Raw genomic sequence first — 26654 nt, forward strand, 5'->3', positions numbered from 1 at the left:
AGTACATTACCGTATGAATTATGATGCAAAAAAATGTATGCATGTACCATTGTACCAATTCAACCACCAATATAAAACAATTAATAACATCATTTCGGTATGAATATGTTTGTCAAAAACGCGCAAGAACCAACATGTAGATGCAAAGAATGAAAAGCTGATCGTTGTCCAAAAAAAAAAAAAAAATAAGAATGAAAAGCTGGAAGCATTGAGATGCATCTCAGAGAGGCAAAACGTGCAGAGCATGTACATTTTCAACTCTTAATTCTCAAATAATCAAATTTCTTATCTCTTAGTATATCAAATCATGCATTTAAACTATTAAAGTTGGTCAATGAAACAGACCTCTTGCTAAATAAGACTTTTTTATTAAATCCCCCTGAGATTCTCTTAATTTTCCCGCCTAAATAAAACATCCTCTTAATTGAGCCTTTTTTAGATACTCTAATTACCTTGACAAATGGACTATAAATTGACAATCTTAAATAATATTTCCTTCCCTATTTTAAAACTACCTCAAATAAAATTTTCTTTGCTATTCATTTTTATTATACTATCAAATTCTCTCTTTTTTTTTACTCATTGAAAATAACCGTGTCTTTTACAATTTCCCCACAAACAGAGAAGATGAAATACGTTCAAGGAATATTAATTACGAGGTTGAAAAGATTTAACTTTATCACATAATAACAATTATAACCCTAATTAAATATATTAAGATTTCTAGAGTTCTATTTACTCGATTGAAAAATTCAATACCTTTTGTTTTAAGAAAGTTGTTTGTTTCAAAATCGTTATGTTCACAATTAAAGATTCGAACTTTCGACCACCTTAAATATTTGTTTGCCCTCTTTAAAATTATAATTTGTTCGTACTTTTTAGTTGCGTTGCAAAAATAAATGTGTGAAGAATATGAATTTTCTAAACTTTTACTGTTCCTATTACTCCCGAGCGATTTGAATTCTCCGCATTATAACTGCATTAATTCCTTTAGCAATGTCTTAACGTTAAATACAATTACGTAACTTTTATACTTTATTTTACTCTATAGATATGCCAAAACTTAAAATGCCGATCATTTGCACGGGACCTACCCTAGTTAAAGAGTAATTAGTTGCCTCTTTATAAGGTGTATAATTTGCAGATGTCAAATTAAATAGGGATATTCTACGGTGTACCCCTGAGTTTTTGGGTTTTCTATGTTGTACCCCTCATTTTTTTTAATTCTACATTGTACCCCTAAACTTCTTACTTATTTCTCCCTCATAACCCCGTTTAACTCCCCATTAATTTTATCACTATCAAACGACCGTACTTTGACCTTATTCTGACTTATTAATGTTGTATCACCATTCTATATGAGAAACATCCCAAATAACTTTTAATAAGAATCAACGACTATTAAAAACATCTGTTATGATTCATGACATGATAATGAAGATTTTTTGAACTTTAAGTTAGTTTCGTATACTATTTCTTGGGTTAATGAGTAATTCGGCGAACTAATAAGTAAATGAGTAGGTTATAGAGTAAATGGAATGATAAATAAACGACTTAATAGGTCATTTAAGAACTTAAGTTAACAATGATAATAAATAAGGTTATGGTATAGACTAATGTATAGAGTTTAGGGGTACACCATAGAATATAAAAAAAGGAGGGGTACAATGTAGAAAACCGAAAACTACGAGGATACACCGTAGAATATCCCAATTAAATAACTTAGTTGATAAAGTCATAAACGGTACTACTCATGACCTAGAGCATTAAATTTGCCTTTGTATCTCCCTTTAAACTCAAACAAAATAAAGTGTATAATTTGACAATAATGTTATTTCGAGATGATTTTCCAATTTAAGGAAAAATTGGTAACATGTAATAAAATGTGTACGTAAGATATGAAATGATTTACTAATAATACAAGGTTACCATGCCCATCTTATCTTTATTAATACAGAAGACAATACTCAATCCAGGCGTGTCACGTCATTAATTCAGTTTTTTTTTTTTTGAAAATACATGTTATGGTGGGACCCTTTAGTGTGCAGTGTATTTATTTATTCAGAATTTCGGCTATACAAATATGGGATAAATTCCGTTTTAGAACAATACTATGAAATAATTTTACACAAATGAAATTAATGGCATATAAGCGGAATGAATTACAAATCGGAATAAATGAAACTAATTACAAATAAATGAATTACATAATTTTAAAAAAAAATTAAATAATAATAAAGTTACATAATTACGAGAAAGAATTACATTTAATTACGGGATTGAATTACATATAATGCGAATAAATCACATGCATAATTTTTAAAACTAGATAGTACGATATATTTATTTAAAAAAAATATCTTTTGTTATTTCTTCTTAAACCATTGCATATGAACACGTAGTTATAACAAGTTTAAACATTAATTATGTAGATCGCTGATTTATACCAACTAGATAAGTACAATAGAAATGCAAAAAAAAAAAAATACATCCAAAAACATTAATACCGGCCCAAAATACATACACGTGCAATTTTGCAAGGGTTTAAAACTAGTACTCCCTCCAATTCACAATAAACCTCCCAATTCATTTTGGTACAAAAATTAAGGAAACACACTACCCCACCATACAATTAAATTTAGACCACACAAACACTTATAAAAAAAGAAAATAAGGAGGTTATTGTGAATAACCGAAGGAAAATATGGAAGTTTATTGTGAATTGGAGGGACTACAAATTAAAGCAAACTAGTATTGGTGCCCGGCTTCGCTCGGGCTACCTCTACTTACCACTAATTTTTTTTTATTAAATAAAATTACTTAAAGTTGCATAACCCTTAAATTTATCATTAATATAATTTTCTATGATATATCCTAAAATTACAATGAAATTAATTTTGAGACAAATTCACTACTCCCACTATTAATATTTTACTCTTATTAATGAAACAATAGTAATAACATTTCACTACTTACCCGTAATCATTGTTATTTTCACTACTCCCGCCGTAATTATTGTTACTGTCACTACCGCTGCATTAATATTGATAATTTAACTACTCTCGCCGTAATTATTGTTACTTTCACTATTGCCGCATTAATATTGATTATTTCACTACTCATGTTGTTGTTTCTACCGCTTTCACTAATCTCGCTGATAATATTGTTACTTTTACTATTCAAATGAGTGATTACTACCATATAACTATATTCAATGTTCCTACAATTCTTTTCTTTACTGACGAAATTACTTTTACTACTTAGGCATGCAATTTTAAGATGATTATATATTTATATAAATATATTACATATATGCATTAAATCAAATCGAAAGAATTATGCAATATCATTTATTATGGAATCTAACTTGAATTATTTATAACCTATTTATATTATATTTTTGTATTGTATGTTGAATAATTAACATCTCTATACATCTAATAAATCATAAAGTTTAATAAAATTGCATATATTTTAAATTTAATATATAATTTTATGATGATAATAAATAATACCATAAGTGTGCATGTTTATACTAATTAATTATTTTGTTTTAAGGAAATTCATATCTTCTAGTTTTCTATAAATATTTAGGAAAATTACCAAGCATCTCCTTTCTTTTAGTCTCTTTGAAATTGACCATCTTACCATGTTTTAGTCTCTTACAAATGTTTAGGAAAATTACCAAACTTCTATATAATTTAATTTTAACCCAAACTATATAATATTTGCATTGAGATCCCTTAATCGGGTCCATCACACGGTGCTAGTGATTTAAAACTATATAGTATAATTAATTTATATAACTTTCTTTAATTACATTGAAATCCCTTGGTTTCTGGATTTAATACTCCCTCCTATTCCGAATAACTGTCCCATTTGCCATTTTCGTCTATTCACATAACTGTCCCATTTGCCATATTTGGACATGTTTTTTGACTTTCATACCCTTGGCTCTTTTCTTTATTTACCACCCCAACCACCTATAAACCATCATATTCAATACTTTTAATTATTTAACACATATATTCTTACCCCTATACAATACTTTTCATTATTTTAACTCCATTCCTTAATTTTCGTGCCATTATCCAAATGGGACAGTTATTCGGGATAGGAGGGAGTATATAGTATTGATTGTAAAACATTGACGACCTTTTTCAAAAAAAAAAAAAAAAAAAAAAAAAAGACAACACTATCCCTCACTCTCGCACTATCAGTATCTCACTAACTTACCATTTCCTCTCTAATTCAACCAAAACACAACCCACCTTCACCTTCCACCACCACCACCACCCCCACCCCCTAGCCGGCCCACCGGGACGACCACTACCAGCCCTTCGGACGCCGTCCAACCACCGTCGCCGAGGTTATTGACCCCACCCCTTTTTAATTTTTTTTGTATTTTAATTAGTTTATGTTAGAATTTGTGTGTTTTTGTTGTGTTTGATTAATTGTATTGTAATTTCATTGTAAAATTAATTTGTTTACCTTTAATAGTATTTAGTAGTTAGTTTTAATTCTTCTTTTTCTTTTTTGATTTCACCCGGAATTTTGATTATTTCAATTATTCATGTTTTGTCGATTTTTTGTTGTTTACTGTTGTTGGTCGAGTAGTTATGGTTGTTGATTGTTTCAATTAGTTGTTCTATTGTTGTTGTTGTTGTTTACTGTTGTTGGTCAAGTAGTTATTATTGTTATTGATTGTTTCAATTAGTTGTTCTACTGTTGTTATTGTTGTTGTTGTTGTCAATGGGGTGTTGTTGTTGTCGATGGGGTGTTCGTTGGGTGTATGCGTGGTTGTTGTCGTGGTGAAAGGAGGGCTGACCGTGGACGAAAAGTTGAAATTCAACTTTCATCCATGCGCCAAACGTTGGGATTCAACGTTTCACCGACATGCATAGTTTATGAGAAAGCGTTAATTTTGGTGCAGGGGATGTGTTGTCAGCTATGTTACTCGGACTCGGCTTGAAGGGTCGGACATGGGTGTGGATCCAAGTGTCGGACACGGGTGTTTTATGAAAAAGTGTCAAAGTTTTTGTCTAAAATGAAGTGTCCGAGTGTCATACCAATGTCCAAGGCAAGGGTCGAGTGTCTGACACTGGTACGTGAGGTCATATGAAGTGTCGAAGTAACATAGGTTGTCAGGGAGTGAACATGGAGAACCAATTCATATAGGGGTGTTACGTGAGTGGTTTGGGCTTCAGTGGTGGACAACACGGCCATACGCCCTTCTCTTCGTTGTTGTCTTCATTCTTCTTCCCCTTGTCCTTGTTCGTCATGTTTGTAAACTCATCTTTCTTTCTTCCTACATCACTCTTCTAAACACATGCATTTGTATCTCTTTGATCATTTGTATCTCTTTGATCATATTACAGCATCTTACATAGTGGCTAATAACTACTGCTCTTCTTTGTTGCATTAAATTGGGGAAGCAGATTCCTTGAAGATCTCCTCAGCTGTATCAGTGTTCCTAGCAGTGGTGTTTGTAGCCATCAGCTGTGTGATGGCCACATTGGCGGTGTTTCAGGGCAAAGCACAGAGGCCTAGACTCTTTCCTGACATGACCGGTCAAGTGTCTTTCTTCAACCTCTTCATTGCAGTCCCAGTTATAGTCACAGCATTCACATTTCACTTCAATGGTGAGTAAACCCATCATAAAGGCGTCTTAATCCTAAATTAACTCACGTTACGACTCGATGAATAAAGATAAAACGCTATGTCGCAACTCGAGGTTTGCCCCATGGTCGAAAGTTGAATTTCAACTTTTCCCCATGGACAAACGTCAATACTCGAGGTTTGCCCCATGGTCGAATGTTGAAATTCAACGTTTTTCCATGGTTAAACGTTGAGATTCAACATTTGCCTATGGTTAAACCTTGAATCTGAATATTTGCTGATCCATGGATGATTGTTGAATTTCAACTTTTCGTCCATGGTTAGTTCAATTTTTTTTTAACCGTGTTTAATGCCTATAATTGCCGATTTTTACTCCAATTTAGTAAATATGTGACGTAGTTCAAGTAACGAATAGAATAAACAACAACAACAACATCAGAGCCTTAATCCCAAAATGATTTGGGGTCGGCTGACATGAATCATCCTTTCGAACCGTCCATGGGTGAACGCACGCCACGCCCCAACGATGTTCAAATTCCGATTCATGTCCATAAAATGTGACTAAGTAACGAATAGAATAAACGATTGGAAAAAAAAAATAACGAAATTAATAATGCGATTAAGTTGTTAACGTACCGGTGATTTGGGTTCCGTCATGCTAATCGATGTTCTTAATTGTTGTTGGTTTTTTTTTTTTTTTTTTTTAAATTTAATTAGTTTTACTAGAATTTGAGAGAAAATAGTGTAGAGAGAGAAAGTAATGTCATTGTGAAGGGGCATTATCGTCTTTTGGAATAAAAACGTCGTCGATATAAAATATAAATTAGCCCTCAAATTAAACCTACTACATGAAATTTCCGGGATGAAAATTCCTAAGAACAAAATTAACCCTTATTAACCTTGTTTCATAAACCAATTATACTAAAATTAGTGCAATTGAATCCAAGAACCAGTGCTAGGTACACCTTTGTTATTGACAAATATAAGGTAATGACCAGGCGGGGCAAGCTCAGGCTTAGGAGGAGCTTGGACCTGCAAGATATAGTTGCCGAAAAGTCCAGGGGTAAATCTAGAAATTACGAGACTAACGAGCCGTTGGTTCATGGAGTAGCCATGGGTGGTGAAAGGTGGTTTGTACATGGTCACCATGATGTCCTCTTGGTTGACAGTTTCATGGCCCTTGAATTGGCAAGTCAACATAATTTGCTTCCCACAAACCGCTAACTTGGTGTTTAAGTTAACATTAATTGGCCTAAATTTGTCTAACTTGTCATCCAAGTAAGGTGGGATGAACTTCTCAACGCGAAGTTCGGTTGGGAACTGGACATTTTTGAATCGATAGCCATCGTTTGTGTTACTACCGGCCACTAGAATCTTCGTGTCCGGTAGAACAGCTGAGGAAGAATGGTACATTCGGGGAATGTTGGACCCCTTGAGGATCCTAAACCTTTGTCCCGCGGGTTTGTTAGGGCTATATAGGACCGGGGTTAGGTTAGGGTCATCGGCTAATTGCCACCCTGAGGCGCCCTTTTGGGCGCCATTTATTAGAAGGATCTCCCCATTAGGGAGATTCAACATATCTCCCATGATTCGAGCCGATGGCATTTTCTCAATTTCCCATTGAGCATTAGGTACCAAGGCTTTGATTCGTCCACAAGTGTCCAAAGCGGGCAAGTAAATACCCTCTTTTTCGGCCTTTCCAAAGGCGTGTGGCTGCCCTCCACCACAAACCAAGACCTCAATATCAACATTGTCTTGACTTAAATCAATAGGGAGCATTGCACTGCTAGCTGAACCCGGGTAATTTCGTGCACCACCAGGCAAATCTGGGTAGTTCTTCACAATTCTGTTGTTCTTGACATCAACCAGGATTGCTTTGAAGTTTGCCAAAATGAAGAGGTTACCATTATTGGAAATATTAATTCAATCAATGGTCTTAGTGGGTTTACCACTTGTTAGTGGCCTTAGGAAATGGTCTTAGTGGGTTTACCACAATGGTCTTAGTGGGTTTACCACTTGTTAGTGGCCTTAGGAAATGGTCTTAGTGGGTTTACCACTTGTTAGTGGCCTTAGGAAATGGTCTTAGTGGGCATTTTCTTAGACTACAATATGATGTTTGTTGCACTAGTTTGTTGCTATATAAGCCTTGTAATTTCATTAGAATCATGCAAGTAATTTCTTCCTTCCTCATATTTGTTTTTCACATAAAACTCACAAAATTCACAACAAATTGGTATCAAGAGCTCTAGGTTTCATATCCTAGGACTTGTCATGGCTTCCAATGGAGCAAGCTCAAATAGTTACTCTCAATTGCCAATATTTAAGGGTGTCAACTATCAATTGCAGGGAATTGAAGATGAAGACTCTGTTCGATCACAAGAGCTCGGGAACTGGTTGAAAATGGGTTTGAAGATACCAAACCGGAAGAACCGGATGCGGCTCTTAAGGAGAAGAGAAAGAAAGATGCCAAGGCTTTGTTTATCATTCAACAAGCCTTGGAGGAGGAGTTCTTTTCTCGGATTGCTTCGCTACTACATCAAAGGAGGCACAGGATATTCTCAAATCGAAATATCTAGGTGACAAGAAAGTAATCAAGGTGAGATTACAAACTTTAAGGAGAGAGTTTGAGACTTCTCTCATGAGTGACAAAGAGTCCGCACAAGACTATTTGTCCGGGGTATCAAGAGTAGTGCGGCGAGATGAGGGCATATGGAGAGAAAATATCGATGAGCGGGTTGTTGGGAAGGTGTTAAGGAGCCCGACAAAGAAGTATGACTACATTGTGATCGCCATTGAGGAATCAAATGATTTAGAGAAATATTCATTTGATGACTTGATGGGCTCACCGTTAGCTCATGAAGAAAGAGTCAACGTATCTTCGAGAGAAGAAGGAGGAGCGAGGCATTTGTCTCCAAGGGTGAGTCTTCCAAGGACGGATCAAACAGTGCGGAAGAGGTAGAGGAAGGGGAGGTTTCGAGAGGAAGAGGACGTGGCGGGACATCCGGCCGGTCATCCAAACTCAAGCTAAGGACACTCCAAAGGGTCCTATGAAGTGTTACTACTTGTAACAAGCCAGTCATAAGGAGGTGAACTGGCGGCGAAGGAGAAGGATCGAACACCGATCAAAAGTGAATATTCTTTGAAACAGAAGAAAAGCTTTTTCGACAAGCAATGGGCACAAGAGATCAGGGAATGTCTGGTATATTGACAGTGGTTGCTCTAATCACATGTCAAGTACCAAGTCTTTGTTCAAAGACTTGGATGAATCCAGGATAAGCAAAGTAAGACTTGGGGATGATTAGCAGTATTTGAATTAAGGGGAGGTATTGGAAATATTAATTCAATCAATGGTCTTAGTGGGTTTACCACTTGTTAGTGGCCTTAGGAAATGGTCTTAGTGGGTTTACCACAATGGTCTTAGTGGGTTTACCACTTGTTAGTGGCCTTAGGAAATGGTCTTAGTGGGTTTACCACTTGTTAGTGGCCTTAGGAAATGGTCTTAGTGGGCATTTTCTTAGACTACAATATGATGTTTGTTGCACTAGTTTGTTGCTATATAAGCCTTGTAATTTCATTAGAATCATGCAAGTAATTTCTTCCTTCCTCATATTTGTTTTTCACATAAAACTCACAAAATTCACAACAACCATTTGGAGCCAAGTGAACAAAAGGGTAGAGATTGTTTTCATAGATGTCTGCGGTCTCGAAAAGGAAAGGAAGGTTGATTCTCCCAGAGCCGGGTTGGCCTTCAGGTGCAAGAAACTCGTACGAGAAGGCTCCACGACCTCCGATAAGCACGAACCGACCGTCAGCTAGTAGAGTTTGAGTGGCATACCACCTGTTTTCTGCTAGTTTTATGTTTGATTCTCTCCAGTCACATTTATCACAGCCTTCTATGTATCGGATCGATTTCTCACCATCTGCCCAACCTCCGGTGCTTACTAGAGTTCCGTCGGGTGCAAGGCCTCCACTTGAGCACCATGGATCCGTCAATACCTAAACATTTTTTTTCAGTATCTTAATGTGAGTTTTAATTAGAATGATTGAAATCGTCAATAATATAGGTAAAGATTGTCCATGATAAAATAAATTTTTTTGGCTAAATGAGGCTATTTGACAAATTAATTGGATTTTTGGGGTTGGTTTCAAATTATTTGGGGCCAATGGGTCCATGTCATCAGTTTTATTTTTTTTTCTCGGATTTTATGTAAAGCCGTCACTTATTTACCTTGTTTCCTCTCCCTCTCCTCTCTCTAGGTACCATTTCATTTCAAATAGTTTATTTAGTTAAAAAAAGTTCAAATCATATATGTTTAGAAAAGTTCAGCTTATAAGTTTAGAAATGTTCAGCTTTTATAAATTTAGTTCAGAAAAGTTAAGCTTTTACAAGTTTAGTGCAACTCAGAAAAATTCAGATCCTACCAATTCAGTTCAAAAGAATTCAGATCCTATAAATCAGCTCAAAAAAGTTCAGTAAAATTAACTCAAAAAAAAAAAATAGGCATGATACTTACATGAGCAAGTCTTGCTATAGACGGATATATCCGTCTATAGCAAGAGACGGGTCCATTACCCGTAAAGTGGTGACATTTTTGGACCCCACCACGCAAGTTGTTTGTCTTATGCAAAATGTGATATATTACTTGATTCGTCTTTAGTTATAGACGGATAGTTGCCGTCTATAATGAGATTTTGTGTCCATACATATAGTCGATCCTATACAAGACAAAAACAACATTGGTGGTGTCATTGTTGTGACTTGTGACGTAGTAGAGGTAATTTGTCAACAATTTTTTTAGGGATTATTTGTATTTTCAATTTTTTGTTATTTAAGGTGTATTCCTCTATTTTTGAAAAAAAGAAGAAACTTTGACTGTATGAGTTTGGAAAACAGTAGATTTTTTTCAAAATCACGGCTTTTACGAGATGTTTGGCTTGAAAAAAATTTATCGTTTTTGAACTCGTAGCCGACAGTTATGGCCACTCAAAGTTTTTTGCAGTATAACCTAATCTTTGATTGATCATAACTCCCGGTTACGAGTTCGGAAAACGGTGAATTTTTTGCTTAAACTGAGAATCTCGATAAGACGATCAATTTGAAAATAAAAATTACCGTTTTCTAAACTCGTAGCCAAGAATCATTCACAGTTCGAGTTTTTTCGCAAAAAAGGAAGGGTACACATTAGAAAACGAAAAATTTGAGGGGTATAAATAAGAAATTCCCAATTTTCTAATATTAATTATAAAAAGTTCTTGCTTAAGAAGGATATATCCGTTATATTGTTAAAACGAGTCACGTATTAGCCACTTACATAGATGAAAACAAAAGAATAATTTATAGGGAATAATAAAACTTCATCTCGTCTATCTAAATAGGGTAGTTCTTGACATACTTTAACTATAAAACGGACATTTACATTTAAAGAAGACTAGCAATAACATTATAGGCCTTGAGATCAAAGTGCACAAAGAATTTACCTTGAGAGCTCTAACTTGGTTAGCCTCAGGATCATACTCAACCGAGTGCGCGTAGCAATCTATGGCACCAGTCCTAGGAACGGTACGACAATTTCCGGGGGCAAGTTGTATGTCCGATTTACCCAAAGAAGCCGCATCGAACATTATAAGTTTATTGTTAGGCATCAATTGTAAATGCATGGCCGATACACCCGAATTTTTTAGGACTACGTGAAATTGACCTTTATCGTTTGCCTCAGCAATCGAACCCGACTCATTCTTTTCTATATCTTGATGTCCAAGTATAAATCCTCCACCTAAAATATGAAATCCCGAAAAACCTAAGTGAAATTGATTAAGAAAAATCTCATTTGTGACGGCACGTATCCGTCATTTTGGAGTGACGGATACCATTTTCTCTCAAAAATGATCCAAATAGAGGAGAGAGGGAAGCACATGGGGGTGCCCCCACCTTGTCCCCTTTATTCGTTTTGTGAGTGGCATTATCCGTCACTTGCTCCGACCCGTCTTCAGCAAGACTTATTATCTTCGTTGTTGTGTTTTTTGTGCTTCCTAGCATCCTTCGCAAGTGTCTGTCATCGGAGGGGATTAAATCAAATAACCCCGCGGCCGAGGCAGACACAAAGAGAAGGGGTAGAATACACAAGAGAACGGTCGTCTTAAGATTAAGACAGAATAAATGTGACTCATTTACAATAAAATGTAAACATTTTTTGGTAAAAAGTTATCAGAACTATTTTCTAAGTTGTAACACTTTATCGTTAAAATGAGGATATTTTACCCCGTCAACAATGTAGCCGAAAAGTGTCTACAAGAAGAATTTGCGTAGTGACCATGGATACATAGGCTATCCGTCTAGATTTTCTCAATTCCCTTGAAAAAAATAGACCTCCATTTCTTATAAACGATCCATATTAAATTTTGTCTCGATCTAATGATTGTAATCATTTCATAAAATCAATGTTTTGATAAATGAAGAGAGAAAATATATTAAACTATTAGTGTATTAAAGAGGAAATGGAGAAAAAAATGGAGAGAGTCTAAATTAAAAGGCTACGACTTACACTTCTATATATATATATAATAAAAAATGACTATTCACTTATTCAGCACTCGTCCATGATAAAAATTTGTTAAAATTGCACAAATACTCATTTGTGACAGGTATATCAGTCGCAAACTTGTGACGGGTCAAGTATTATTTATGTAGGTAGACAATACAAAAGCAAAATGTCTAGAAAGTAGCAATCTATTTTATCTTATTTATCCACATGAATAGTACTTGACCCGTCCTAAGTTTATGGATATTCTCGTCACAAGAAAGACTTGCTATAAGAATTGATGGTACAAGAATGCATGGACTTACCTCCGGATATATTCAACTTGAATGAGGCATGAACGAACGATGTTTGGAAGACGCTTTCAAAAGCAACGATAGCTACAAGAATCACCTTAATGTTAATCATATCTCAAAACTCTAATTAATAATATGGCAATTCTCTTTGTTTCTTTTATATTCTCTTTGTGAATGAAGTAGTTTTGGTAATGATCTCTTATGTCATGTATATGTCATCGTTGAATCAAGAAGTGCTCAACAAGTACGTACGTATCTTTTGCCAGTTACATTCTGGATTCGGACATGTCTTGCAGGCTTATTAAATGGCTGTATGTTTATTAATGGATAGTGATAGAGCGCCACGGGGTGATGCATAAATTGGGTGTCACCCTCTCACAACCATTCTTTATTGAAGGGTCCTCACTCACCCCATGTGAGAGGGTGGCGTCCAAATTGGGTGTCGCCCGATGACGCCCTTTCCTTTTCCAATTACGAGTTAAATAATACCCCACTTGTATATCCGTCTTAAGAATTTGTGTTGAATTATTAGGACACACAATAATGTTGAAGGTGTGATAACGGAAGCAAGAAAGAACAATAAAAGACAAACGCACAGATTTACGCGGTTCACTAACGGTGTGTTAACTATGTACACATGGCAGAAGAGCGAGAGTTTTATTGATATGTGAGGAGTTTTCATATTACAGATTTAGACGGTATGATAAGCATGACTGCTATGTAGAGGCTTAGAGAGTTTATATAATACTCTCTAAGACCTAATACAGAATGACCTAATAAAGGCACAAACCCAACAAATCTCCACCTTGACTTGAATTTTCTCACAAGTAGATAGATGTACCAGATGCACCCCCATAGATGCCAAATGTACCAGAAAACTCTTCTCCCTTCCCCCTCAGATATTGCCCACAAAGGGGTAATTACAGACTTCGGATATTTAGCAAGTCCAAACAGTGTTGGAACTTGCTATGCGGAACTGGCTTGGTAAATGTCAGCTGGGTTATCAGCAGTACCCACTTTGTTCACCTTTATCCTCTTCTCATTTCTCAGAAAGTGATATCTCACATCTATATGCTTAGTCCTCTCATGATGGACTTAATCTTTAGCCAAGCATATTGCACATGTCACAGAATACAATAGCTTGCTCCTGATGTAAACCCAAATCACTGACCAACCCTTTTAACCAGATACCCTCTTTAGTTGTTGCAGTCAACGCCATATACTCTGCTTCAGTAGTAGACAAAGTAACTGTAGGCTGCAATGTAGCCTTCCTCAGACTGAACCACCAAGAGTGAAAACATAACCAGTCATTGATCGTCTGCTGTCAACATCTCCTGCATAATCAAAATCCGAGTACCCTGACACAAGGCACTCTCTATCACCTCCATAAATGAGACCAACATTAGATATACTCTTAAGGTACCGGAAAATTCTCTTCACAATCTTGTCAGTGCTCTTTACCTGGATCACCCATAAATCGGCTCACCACACTGACTGACTGCGCTAGATCAGGTCTAGTGCAGACCATAGCATACAACAAGCTACCTATTGCACTATAGTACGGAACTTGGGACATGTACTCCCTTTCTTCAGCTGATTTGGGTGCAAAAGCAGCAGACAGATGTGCATTTGAGGCACTAGGAGTATCTATAGATTTAGTAGTAGACATGCCGAATCTTGACAATACCTTCTGAATATAGCCTTTCTGAGATAAGAAAAGCTTCTTCTTGCTCCTATCCCTGTAGATCTCCATTCCCAGAATTTTTCTTGCTCCACCGAAATCTTTCATCTCACACTCGGCACTGAGAAGACTCTTCAATTTCTGAACATCAAACTTGCTCTTTACAGCTATCAACATATCGTCTACATATAGGATCAGATAAATGAGAGACCCATTCTTCACTTTGTTGTAATAAACACAACAATCATACGGACTCCTATTGTAGCCAATTTCCATCATGTAGCTGTCGAACCTTTTATACCACTGCCTGGTGATTGTTTTAGCCCATATAAGGACTTCTTCAGCTTACAAACGTAGTCTTCTTTGCCAGGAACCTGGAAACCGTCTGGTTGAGTCATGTATATATCTTCTTCCAACTCTGCATGTAGGAAAGTTGTCTTCACATCTAGCTGTTCGAGTTCTAAATCCTGATGTGCAACTATTGCTAGTAACCCTCTAATACCACTTGTTGTGCGGAAGCATGAATATCTCGTGTTGGGCCTTGACTGCACCGGTGTCCACTGTCCATAATAGTACGATATTGTCCGCTTTGGGCCAAACCCTCACAGATTTACTCTTGGGCTCCTTCCCAAAAGGCCTCGTACTATTATATTTTGTAGACACTTATAAAGATGATTTTCCATCTTTATTCTACCGATGTGAGACATGAGTTTGCACCCTAACAATCCTCCCCTCAAATCAAGGATAATCATTTTGACTCAGACCTTGACCTCCATGGAGAACTCCCACACTTTACAGCCCCAACTTCTAGACACCTGAAACATCATAAGTCTTGAGGGCTTGACTCAAAGCAGACAATATCGTACTATAATGGACAGTGGACATCGGTGCAGTCGAGGCCCAACACGAGATATTCACGCTTCCACACAACAGAAGGTTCATGTGATACTACGATTATTCTTTGATACTCCTCCAAAAGAAGTCACCGTGGCTCAAGGGAATGATGGAGTCAGGATTTGTATTAGGGGATAAAACTTTTTAGTACAGATGGTCGAATGAATAATGGTATAATGAACTTGAAACAAAATTAGAATTTTAACTAAAATTACGAAATATTCATCCATCAAAATTTTAATTAAAAATTCAAAGTTTTCATCCATTGAAATTTTAACTAAAACTAAAACAGGGCTGCACTTTAGGTATGAAACCCATAACTGAAATTATCCATGTAACTACTTTGTCTGACAACCACGCTTAATTTGTGTTTCGGTTAAAACAATTAAGTATTTCTTAATACAAATGGCGTATGATTAGCTATAAGAATTAGCTAAATTAACCATTAGCTTCTCTCTAACTGGGCCTTGATAGGCTTATCGCGTACCTATGCAAAGATAATTACCCTAAACAACAAGTTAATGTAGCAATAGGGGTCGAACACAAGGAAACGGGAATTACGTCGTGAATTGCTATGGGTAGATTTTTTTATCAAGGTCGATTACGATTTGGTTTGGTTTGGTTGTTTGATGATTAATAACAATAATGATGTAAATTATATAATAAAAGAGAGTCTAAGGGGTTCGGGTCACACATGCAAAGATAAACATATGATCATGATAAAATTGGTACTAACAACATTGTCAATTGCTTAGGCTTAAAGATACCCATCTTACGATATTAGCATCAACCATAGACCGAGTCCTAGAGAAACTCTCGTCCATGACTAGGTCGTACTACTATACATGCTTAGTCTAATTCAATTCCGTGCCTCTCGACTTATAGAATCAATGAACAAACTTAATCATTTGAATAAGGCCTTAAACAAAGATTAAACGTGACGATGCAAACATGTGATAGAAGCAATATGAACAATATTATTATTAACTTATTTTATCATGTTTATATATTAAATTTATGCATGACTCCCCTAACCCTTAGACTAGGAAATTTAGCTACTCATAATAGGATGTAAATTGTAAACTATATTGAGAGAAGTGATAAACATGATAGTATGATCTAAACAAATTAGGTGATATAACATGTAAAGGAAATTATGCTAATGAAATGAGATTAATAATAAACTAAATAGCAATGTAAAATGTAAACTAGAAATAGAAATACCTTAATAGAAATAACTTGTATGGAAGAAACAAATAGAACCAAATGCTTGAAATGTAATAATAACCAAATGTTTAAGGACTACAAGATTAACTAATTTGTAAACTAATATAAAAACTATTGAGAGAAATATAATGCTTAAGGCTATGAAGAACTAAAATGAGACGTAAAAATTGGATGCTCAAAGCCTTGGAATACCTCTCCTATTTATAGGAGAGGAGAGCATAACGTAAAAGCCAAGAGGCATGCAACCCCGATCGGGGCCACCTCACCCCGATCGGGGTCGTGTGTTTCCGGGTATTTTCGCTTAATTCCTCACTTAATTGCTTGAGGAATCCTAAGTGCGTGATTAATGACCCTTAATGCACCCGGGTAAATGCTCCATCTATGATCTTTAGAGCTCCCAAAAAGCATCCTAAGCATGTTGGAATCTTATGCTTTCCACCTTGACTTGGATTTGAACATTGGGCTTTGACTTTGATTGTTGTCAACATTTGCATTATACATATTAATCCATCAATTTCTCCATGAAAAACCCAATCCAATGCTCCATGCTTAGTCCAACACTTGGTCTTGTTTAGCTTAATAAACTTAGTGTATAGAATGATAGGAAAAAGCCTCTAAATGATTAGATTCCTACAAAAACATGTTAAGACAAGCAAATACACTAGAACAACAAATATTAGCTTATGACACTATGATAAGTGCTAATTAACAAATAAAATGAAGCTAATATAGGGGTTGAAAGTATATAAAATATGTACTTATCAAACTCCTCCAAGCTAAACCCTTGCTTGTCCCCAAGCAAGAAACCAAATCCCATCAATTGCAATATCCAAACAAGCTAAGCATAATGATTTAGAAACCCGAAGCAACATGGGCAAGGAATAAAGCAAAGCATGGTTGAGATTTACATGACGGCGTAGCATAGAAAACTTTGAATGAACCTTTAAGCTCTTGCATGATCCTTTGACTTATGGACTCTCACGGGGCACTCGAATTCTTTTTATGTGAAAGGACAATTTTTTGAATAAACACTCAACTATCCTCGACTTATAATAATGTGCCCGCAATCTAATATGGTAATCAATCAAAACTAGTAAGCCAAAACAATCAAATGCAAGCATGATAAAGAAGCCAAATGGGTAGGAAGAAGGCAATATGTAATGGGTAAGAAGGGGGAACAAATGAATTATGGATTGTGGAGCTAATGTCAAGCTAGCAACAACCAAATTGTAAAGGATGCTCAATCCCAATTCTAACCCAATTTTGCAATTCAAATCATGAGAAAATCCTCCAGAATGTATGAATAATGCTTAAGAATTTCTCACATCTTTTCTTCTTCTTCTTTTTCCTTTTCAATGCATACTTCTTCTTTCATTTTCATGCTTTTTCATTTCTTTCTTTCTTTTCATTTTCATTTTTTTTTCACCATTTTTCTTTTTCACCTTTTTTTTTCTTTCATTTTTTTTCCTTGTTTCTCGTTTCTTTTTCAAGAGCATTAAGACCAAGCTTACATGATATTCAAAATTTGAAACAAATCCCAATTGAGCACCAAAACAAGACCAAACAAGCTACTAGCTCAACAAGGTAGGCAAGTTATAATGTAGCTAGGGAAAATTGTTTGTGAAGGGGTCAAGAAGGCAATTATATTCATGTGAATGGCTCCAAAATGCTATAACAAATGAATGCATGCTTACCAAGAGATGACATGAGAACCATACTTGTGCGTTTTGATAAAACACACATCATAAGGAGACCTACACTCACCTAAGAGAGGCCGGATATGGATGCATCGGTCAAAAAGAGGCTCTACCTTACCATTTTGTAGCTTGCCACAAGTCAAGATCAAGCCCATTCGGTTCATTCTTCATCTCACACCTACTATGTCAAGACATCCCCATGTAGCTAATATCCCAACATGAAAGAATAAATCATTAGCAACAAGCCACTATTAGGATAAGCAAAGAGGAAAGTAGGCTACAAGCAAGCACAAAGCAAAAATTTCTCTCAAAAATTTTCAAATTTTCTACACTACATGCAAACTATTCTATATGCAAATGCAATATCTCCCCCCAAGCTAAACATCACATTGTCCTCAATGTGCCAACAATTCATAATACCCAATCAAACCATAAAAATGGCTCAAAGCACAAAACAAGAAGGATTAGAGGTTATGTTTAATGGGATGCAAGATCTAAACTAAAATGCAAAGCAACTAAAAACTTACTCGACTTGCTAACCTTCCCCCAAGCTAGCATGAATTCGGGGGATGGAGAATGCTTCTTTGTGACTAAAATGAAAAATAGTGAAGAAAAATGGTAAAGAAAGAGAATGGAGGTACCATCGGGTTTCTATAAGAATGATAAAATGATTCACTCTTTACCCGCAAAAGAAAGAAAGGCAAAAATTTCACGGAACCACGACCCCGATCGGGGCTGGCAACCCCGATCGAGGTTGACCTCCTCTTCGGCATTGATTTAATTCCCTTCTTGTTTCTTGAAAACCACGTCCCCGAACGGGGTCGTGACATGGGGAAGCGTGCCATATTGTCTTCCAATTCGTCTTCCTTCATTTTCACCTAAAAATCACAAAAAGAAACATCATCAAGTCGAACATTTTATTACTAATCTACAAAAAACAACAAATTGCAGAAAATTAAAAACAAAAAGAAATAAAAGCAATAAAAAGCTTGGGTTGCCTCCCAAGAAGCGCTGGTTTAACGTCCCGCACGACGTAAGAAGCTATTTGATTCAAGTTTGGTACTTGAGCTTGCCACCAACCGAGCTCCATTTAATAGCTATCTTCGCATTCCGCAACCATTTGAAATTGTTCAAATAAAATTTCCTTTTCCTCTTGGCACTCCTAGCATTAGTGCCTTTAGCATCGTCACCTACAAAGCAAACAACACCAACATCGTCCTCCAACGGATCCATTAGTGAGGATCCAAGCATAGTAGAGGCATAAGAAGAGTCCACAGTGCTAAATAAATAACAAGACTCTTGTAACATTGGGCTTATAATGGTGTTTTTTTTGCTAAAGGAAACCCGGTCATCACTCACTTCCAACGTCAACCTCCCATTTTTCACATCAATTAACGCACCCGCGGTGCGTAAAAATGGCCTACCCAATATAATTGGGGTTTGTGAGTCCTCGGCCATATCAAGTATGAGGAAGTCAACGGGTATGAAAAACTTGCCAACTTTGACGGGAACATCTTCTAAGACACCTAGAGGTCGCTTTAAAGAGCGGTCCGCCATTTGCAATGTAATACTTGTGCATTTTAAAGCACCCATGTTAAGTTTTTCACAAAGGGAGTAGGGCATGACACTTACACTAGCACCTAGGTCGCAAAGGGCCTTATCAATGATATATTTGCCTATAGTGCAAGGAATAGAATAGCTACCGGGGTCCTTAAGTTTTGGGGGAGACTTGTTTTGTAAGAGTGCACTACACTTTTCGGTGAAAGCAATGGTCTCAACCTCATTGAAGGATCGCTTCTTTGAGAGGATTTCCTTCATAAACTTTGCGTAAGAAGGGACTTGGGTAATCAATTCCATAAACGGGATGGTGACTTATAAATTTTTACAAACTTCTAAAAATTTAGCAAACTTACCTTCCTCCTTGTGCTTTGCTAGACGATGGGGAAATAACTTCCTTGGGAGGAGCATCCTCCACATCTTTCACTATCTCTTTCTCATTTTCCTTGGGAGCATCCATTTTCCTTGAAACGGCATCACTCTCCTTAGCATTAGGAGAGATTTCTTCAACAACCACCTCATCACTTTCTTTTGGCATAGGAGACCCAACATCTTTAGCATCAAGCTTTCTCTTCCTCTTTAGCATCAACAATCGACGAGGAAATGGCACACGATCTTTAACAATAGGCTCTTCACTAGCCTTCTTTGCTTAGCCTTTTTAACAACCACCTCATCATACAAAGTCATGGATGGCCCATCATAGCTTGAACCACTTCTCAAGGAAATAGAATTAACAGTTTTATGTGGTTGCTCACCTTGGGGAGGTAGTTGACCATTCTTCCTTTGAGAGCTAGAAGCGGCTAGTTGAGCCACTTGTTGTTCCAACATCTTGACCGCGGCACCATGAGCTTGATCATTTTTTTGAATTTGAGCCAATAATTCCCTTTGCATTTGGATTATCATGCTCTCGAGCTTACCAACTCCTTGATTGTTTTGTTGGCCATTTTGTGATTGATTTTGTTGGTAATTGTTTTGTGGGGGCCTTTGTTGATTTTGATAACCCGGCGGAGGGATATACTTTTGTTGTTGAGGAACATAGGCATTTTGTTGTGGTGGGGGTTGAGGGTTAAGTACATTATTGCTTGTGTAAGACAAGTTCGGATGGAATTTTGAATTCGAGTTATAAGTGTTGGAAAATGTACCCGGTGGATATGAACTTTGTCTAAAAGCTTGAAAAACATTTATCTCTTCCATAGGAGCTCGGCAATGAGAGGCATAATGACCCGCACCTCCACATCCATCACAAACGATGATTTGGCTTGTTGAAGACACAACATTGAGTTGTTGAGTGGAATCTTTAGCATCTCTCTCCGCCAATTGTTGTTGGAGCAAAGCAATTTGAGCTAGCAAAACGGAGTTGTTAGAGGATTCTTCTTTACCTTTGGATGACACAACTCGGGAATTGACATATTGGGCATCATGGACCGCCATAGATTCGATCGTAGCATGAGCAAGGTCGGTGTCAATTTGATCAAACCGCCCATTGTTGGCGGAATCAAGAATCCTTCGCGACTCGGCACAACATCCATTGTAGAATGTTATTGCTAGAAACCAATCATCTAGCTCATGATGTGGGCATTGCCTTTGAAGCTCTTTGTACCTCTCCCAAGCCTCATATAAGCTCTCAAGAGCTTGTTGACGGAATCCGGTGATTTGGCTCCTCAAAGTTTGAGTTCTCTCTGGTGGAAAAAACTTTTGATAAAAAGCAAGAGCTAATGTCTCCCAATTGGTGATTCCCAAGGTGGTGCGTTCAAGGCTATTGATCCAAAGCTTGGCCTTGTCCTTTAAAGAGAAAGGGAAGAGCATTTCACTTATTTGGGCTTGGGTAACGCCCGTTTGACGGATCATGAAGCAATAGTCACAAAAGTTTTGCACATGCAAATTGGGATCCTCCAAAGGACTTCCTCCAAATTGCTTCCTCTCCACAAGGCTAATGAAAGCCGGCTTGATCTCGAATTCCGGTGCGGTGATTTGAGTGGTTGTGATTCCGGCCGGAAGCATGACCGCGGTGGGTTTTGAATGATCGGAAAGTTTCACCATCTTTTTGGTAGTAGATGGTGATGGTGGTGGAGATGATGAACTTGAAACCTCCTTCTCTTCAAGGACCTCTAGATCGTCTAAGTAAGACTTTCTAGCACTTTCAACTTGTATGGGAGAAGTGGCTTCTTTCACTTCCTTCCAAAATCGTCGTCTTCTCCTAAAGGTTTTCTCGGGCTCGGAATCCGGTGAAAGCAATTCTCCACTACGAGAGGACCTGGGCATAAGACAACAATTTCTAGAGAAGTGATAAGTAACGGTTTTAAGGAACAAGTGTTCCCCAAGACAAAGGAAAACAAGATAAAATTCGACAATTCAAAAAGCAATAAAACCGTTTCCCTGGCAACGGCGCCAAAATTTGATAGGCTTATCGCGTACCTATGCAAAGATAATTACCGTAAACAACAAGTTAATGTAGCAATTGGGGTCGAACACAAGGAAACGGGAATTACGTCGTGAATTGCTATGGGTAGATTTTTTATCAAGGTCGATTACGATTTGGTTTGGTTTGGTTGTTTGATGATTAATAACAATAATGATGTAAATTATATAATAAAAGAGAGTCTAAGGGGTTCGGGTCACACATGCAAAGATAAACATATGATCATGATAAAATTGGTACTAACAACATTGTCAATTGCTTAGGCTTAAAGATACCCATCTTACGATATTAGCATCAACCATAGACCGGGTCCTAGAGAAACTCTCGTCCATGACTAGGTCGTACTACTATACATGCTTAGTCTAATTCAATTCCGTGCCTCTCGACTTATAGAATCAATGAACAAACTTAATCATTTGAATAAGGCCTTAAACAAAGATTAAACGTGACGATGCAAACATGTGATAGAAGCAATATGAACAATATTATTATTAACTTATTTTATCATGTTTATATATTAAATTTATGCATGACTCCCCTAACCCTTAGACTAGGAAATTTAGCTACTCATAATAGGATGTAAATTGTAAACTATATTGAGAGAAGTGATAAACATGATAGTATGATCTAAACAAATTAGGTGATATAACATGTAAAGGAAATTATGCTAATGAAATGAGATTAATAATAAACTAAATAGCAATGTAAAATGTAAACTAGAAATAGAAATACCTTAATAGAAATAACTTGTATGGAAGAAACAAATAGAACCAAATGCTTGAAATGTAATAATAACCAAATGTTTAAGGACTACAAGATTAACTAATTTGTAAACTAATATAAAAACTATTGAGAGAAATATAATGCTTAAGGCTATGAAGAACTAAAATGAGACGTAAAAATTGGATGCTCAAAGCCTTGGAATACCTCTCCTATTTATAGGAGAGGAGAGCATAACGTAAAGGCCAAGAGGCATGCAACCCCGATCGGGGCCACCTCACCCCGATCGGGGTCGTGTGTTTCCGGGTATTTTCGCTTAATTCCTCACTTAATTGCTTGAGGAATCCTAAGTGCGTGATTAATGACCCTTAATGCACCCGGGTAAATGCTCCATCTATGATCTTTAGAGCTCCCAAAAAGCATCCTAAGCATGTTGGAATCTTTTGCTTTCCACCTTGACTTGGATTTGAACATTGGGCTTTGACTTTGATTGTTGTCAACATTTGCATTATACATATTAATCCATCAATTTCTCCATGAAAAACCCAATCCAATGCTCCATGCTTAGTCCAACACTTGGTCTTGTTTTGCTTAATAAACTTCGTGTATAGAATGATAGGAAAAAGCCTCTAAATGATTAGATTCCTACAAAAACATGTTAAGACAAGCAAATACACTAGAACAACAAATATTAGCTTATGACACTATGATAAGTGCTAATTAACAAATAAAATGAAGCTAATATAGGGGATGAAAGTATATAAAATATGCACTTATCAGGCCTTGACCCCGCTGATGCTCCTTATTAGTAAATATATTCTTGCCTAGTTTAGTCAATGTAAATCCCGTAAATATCGTTGCATCTTAAGTAATAATGTATTATTTACGAATGCCTTTCTCTCGACACAGGTAAAATCATCCTATCTCGCCATGTAACCTTCGATGAATCCGTGTTTCCATTCGCGTCCTCCTTCACCGTTAAACCCGACTCCTACCAATTCCTTCGACCGCCTGACACAACTCTCTCACCTCACTTGTTTGACCAGTTCGCACACCACCCACACCCCCACTGTCGAGCCTACCAGCCCCACCCAATCCCCACCCAACCGGTCTCCTCTCACTCCTCACTCCCCTGCCACTCCACATTCCCCTACCACTCCCTCATCCCCTGCCTCTCCTACCTCTAACCCAACCCCCGTTTCCCCAACTATTATCATGGCCTCACCTCCCACGCCCTCATCTACACCCACGCCACCACCTCCACTACCCCTCCTCCTCCCCTATTCACCCATACCATGACAACCTGTGCCATGAATGGCATCTTTAAACCCAAGTCCCTCATTACTACTACCATACCTACCCTTAGCCCTATACCGAAATCACATCACATTGCCCTCCGCGACCCAAATTGGAGTACGTCCATGCAGACCGAATTTAATGGATTACACGAAAATCATACATGGGACTTGGTTCCTCGTCCTATGGATGCTTTTGTCATCTGCTGCATGTGGTTATATCGGCGCAAGTTTAAGACCGATGGGTCCTTAGAACGGTACAAAGCCCGTCTCATTATTAATGGTAAGACTCAGCAGGTTGGTGTTGATTGTGACGAAACTTTTAGCCATGTTGTCAAGCCCACTACAATACGTACCGTTCTCAGTCTTGATGTATCTCGCTCTTGGCCTCCATCAGCTTGATGTCAAGAACGCTTTTCTACATGGTGACCTTGTCGAAACTGTTTATATGCATCAACCTCCGGGTTTCGTAGATCCGTTGGCTCCTCACCATGTTTGTCGCCTGCGTAAGTCGCTATACGGTCTTAAACAGGCTCTGTGAGCCTGGTACCAGCGTTTTGCCACTTTTGTCTTGTCACAAGGGTTCCGTAGTAGCACATGCGATACTTCGTTGTTCATGTATCATCACGGGGGTGACACTGCTTATTTAATTATTATTGTATATGGAGGATATTGTGTTAACCGGTTCAATCCGTCTTTGGTACTCCGTATTATTAACGATCTATCTCGCGAGTTCTCTATGACGAACCTGGGTATCCTACATCACTTTATGTGCATTACTGTTACTCGTAATTCAGGTGGCTTATTTTTATCTCAACAACAGTATGCCAAGGATATTTTGGGGTGCGCTAACATGTCAAACTGCAACCCCGTATCGATTCCTGTGGAAATCGGCGCCAAATTGAGTGCCACGGCCGGTCCTCTGGTCACTGATACGACTCTTTATCGGAGCCTTGATGGGGCTCTTCAATATTTAACGATCACTCGACCAGAAATTTCCTATGTCGTCCAGCAGGTATGCCTTTTTATGCACGCTCCACGTGAACCACACTTTCATTTTTTGAAGCGTATTCTACGTTACATAAAAGGCACAATTGATCATGGGCTCATTATCACACCGTCTCGACCGCATACAATTACTGCTTACTCTGACACGGATTAGGCCAGATGCCCTGATTCCCGCCGGTCTACTTCTGGCTATTGTGTGTTTCTCGGTGATAACTTGGTCTCCTGCTCCTCGAAACGTCAGCCCGCTATTGCTAAGTCCAGCACCGAGGCTGAGTATCGGGCTATTACGAATGTTGTAGCTGAAACGAGTTGGCTTCGTAATTTACTTTTCGAGTTGCATCTTCCTATCCAACGCGCCACTCTCGTTTTTTTGTGACAATATATCTGCTGTGTACCTCTCTAATAATCTAGTGAAACATATTGAATTGGATATACATTTTGTTCGCCAGAAAGTTCAGGTTGGTACAGTCCGTGTTCTTCATGTCCCCTCCGAGCACCAATATGCCGATATTTTTACAAAGGGGCTGCCGCGACATCTCTTTCTACGATTTAAGTCCATCCTGAGCGTCTGTCCTCCTCCCGCTCCGACTGCGAAGGTGTATTAGTAAATATATGTAAATATATTCTTGCCTAGTTTAGTCAATGTAAATCCCGTAAATATTGTGAATCCCGTAAATATCGTTGCATCTTAGGTAATGTATTATTGTACAAACACTATATATTGTGAATACAATGCATCACTCTAATTAAGGGATTATAATCTATTACTCCTCGTGGGCTTCGACTTCATTCAACCTACACAGATAGAAAACAACGCAATGGATGAAGGTGTCCAAAGGGACACTCTCTGATGCCTAAGTCAGTAAATGTAAGAAATAAGTTTTTTTACCTTGACACGTGAGGTGCCTAGGGTAAGTTCCTTTTGCTTATAGAGGGAGAAAGAGTAATTATATGTGAGTATGTAGAGCTTGTTAAACGTGTTCCAATCGTGTCTTTAACTTGGTATTGGTGTTGTATTTATAGACATTAAAATGTACTTACTTTCATACTCATGAGAGCTGGCAACATGATGTGATTGGCCTCTCGCCGAGACTAACCAACATCTGAGAGATCTCAATCGACCCGGGGACGACAACTACTGTGGACGAGTAATCTTCCTCGTTGTCGCCTATTATTTGATGTTTACAGTCTGCTTGGCCTAATCAGGACAGCTGACCTCTGGGCTCCGGCATCCTAATATTAATGCCACATCAATTTTTCCCAAACGTTCATCTTGCTGTCTGGAGGCGGGGAGCACGTTTTCTCAGCGGTTCTCTATTCCTGAACCTTTACCCTCGTCTGTTGAGGATCTCAGAATCATTTCGATCTCAGAATCATTCCCGAACCTTGACCCTCGTCCGTTAAGGCAAGGGAAAGCTGCATGAGATGAGGGTTTTCGTGAGGTGTGACAGTCGGATTGATGTGGGTCGAATATGGGTCGATTTGGTTGAGTTTGGAGCGGGTTTGGGATTGTGTTTGAACAAGGGTAAGGGAGGAAAAGGGCTGCTATGTTTGGCTCGAATGGGGCAAGAAAATGGGACCTATTTGGGCTGAAAAACATGGGGCCATACATGGGTATTCGTGCCCAACATGGTAGGGGAGAATCGAGTCCAAATCGGGTTTAAACCCGCACCTCACTTCGCATTAAAACGAGTGCGAAACAAGA

General features: G+C 37.7%; 1 protein-coding gene, 1 long non-coding RNA gene and 1 other non-coding gene across 3 annotated transcripts; 2 read left to right on the top strand and 1 right to left on the bottom strand.

Annotated features, from left to right (window-relative positions):
* The first annotated feature begins 4182 nt into the window (after positions 1-4182).
* LOC141597287 (uncharacterized) lies at positions 4183-5997 on the top strand. Its single transcript, XR_012522732.1, has 2 exons — positions 4183-4369; positions 5439-5997. It is a non-coding gene; the product is annotated as an uncharacterized LOC141597287 (long non-coding RNA).
* A 307-nt stretch (positions 5998-6304) lies between these two features.
* LOC141595727 (aldehyde oxidase GLOX1-like) lies at positions 6305-11460 on the bottom strand (the record flags this gene model as incomplete). The annotated part of the gene is made up of 4 exons (XM_074415691.1): positions 6305-7493; positions 9252-9615; positions 10488-10492; positions 11031-11460. Coding segments are annotated over 4 exons (1746 nt in total), but the record flags the coding sequence as incomplete, so codon positions are not given.
* Positions 11461-21068: 9608 nt separating this feature from the next.
* LOC141597708 (small nucleolar RNA R71) lies at positions 21069-21175 on the top strand. The gene has a single exon (XR_012522928.1). It is a non-coding gene; the product is annotated as a small nucleolar RNA R71 (small nucleolar RNA).
* The last annotated feature ends 5479 nt before the right edge of the window (positions 21176-26654 follow it).

Source organism: Silene latifolia, chromosome 8, assembly GCF_048544455.1.
Source record: "Silene latifolia isolate original U9 population chromosome 8, ASM4854445v1, whole genome shotgun sequence".
Taxonomy (NCBI): domain Eukaryota; kingdom Viridiplantae; phylum Streptophyta; class Magnoliopsida; order Caryophyllales; family Caryophyllaceae; genus Silene; species Silene latifolia.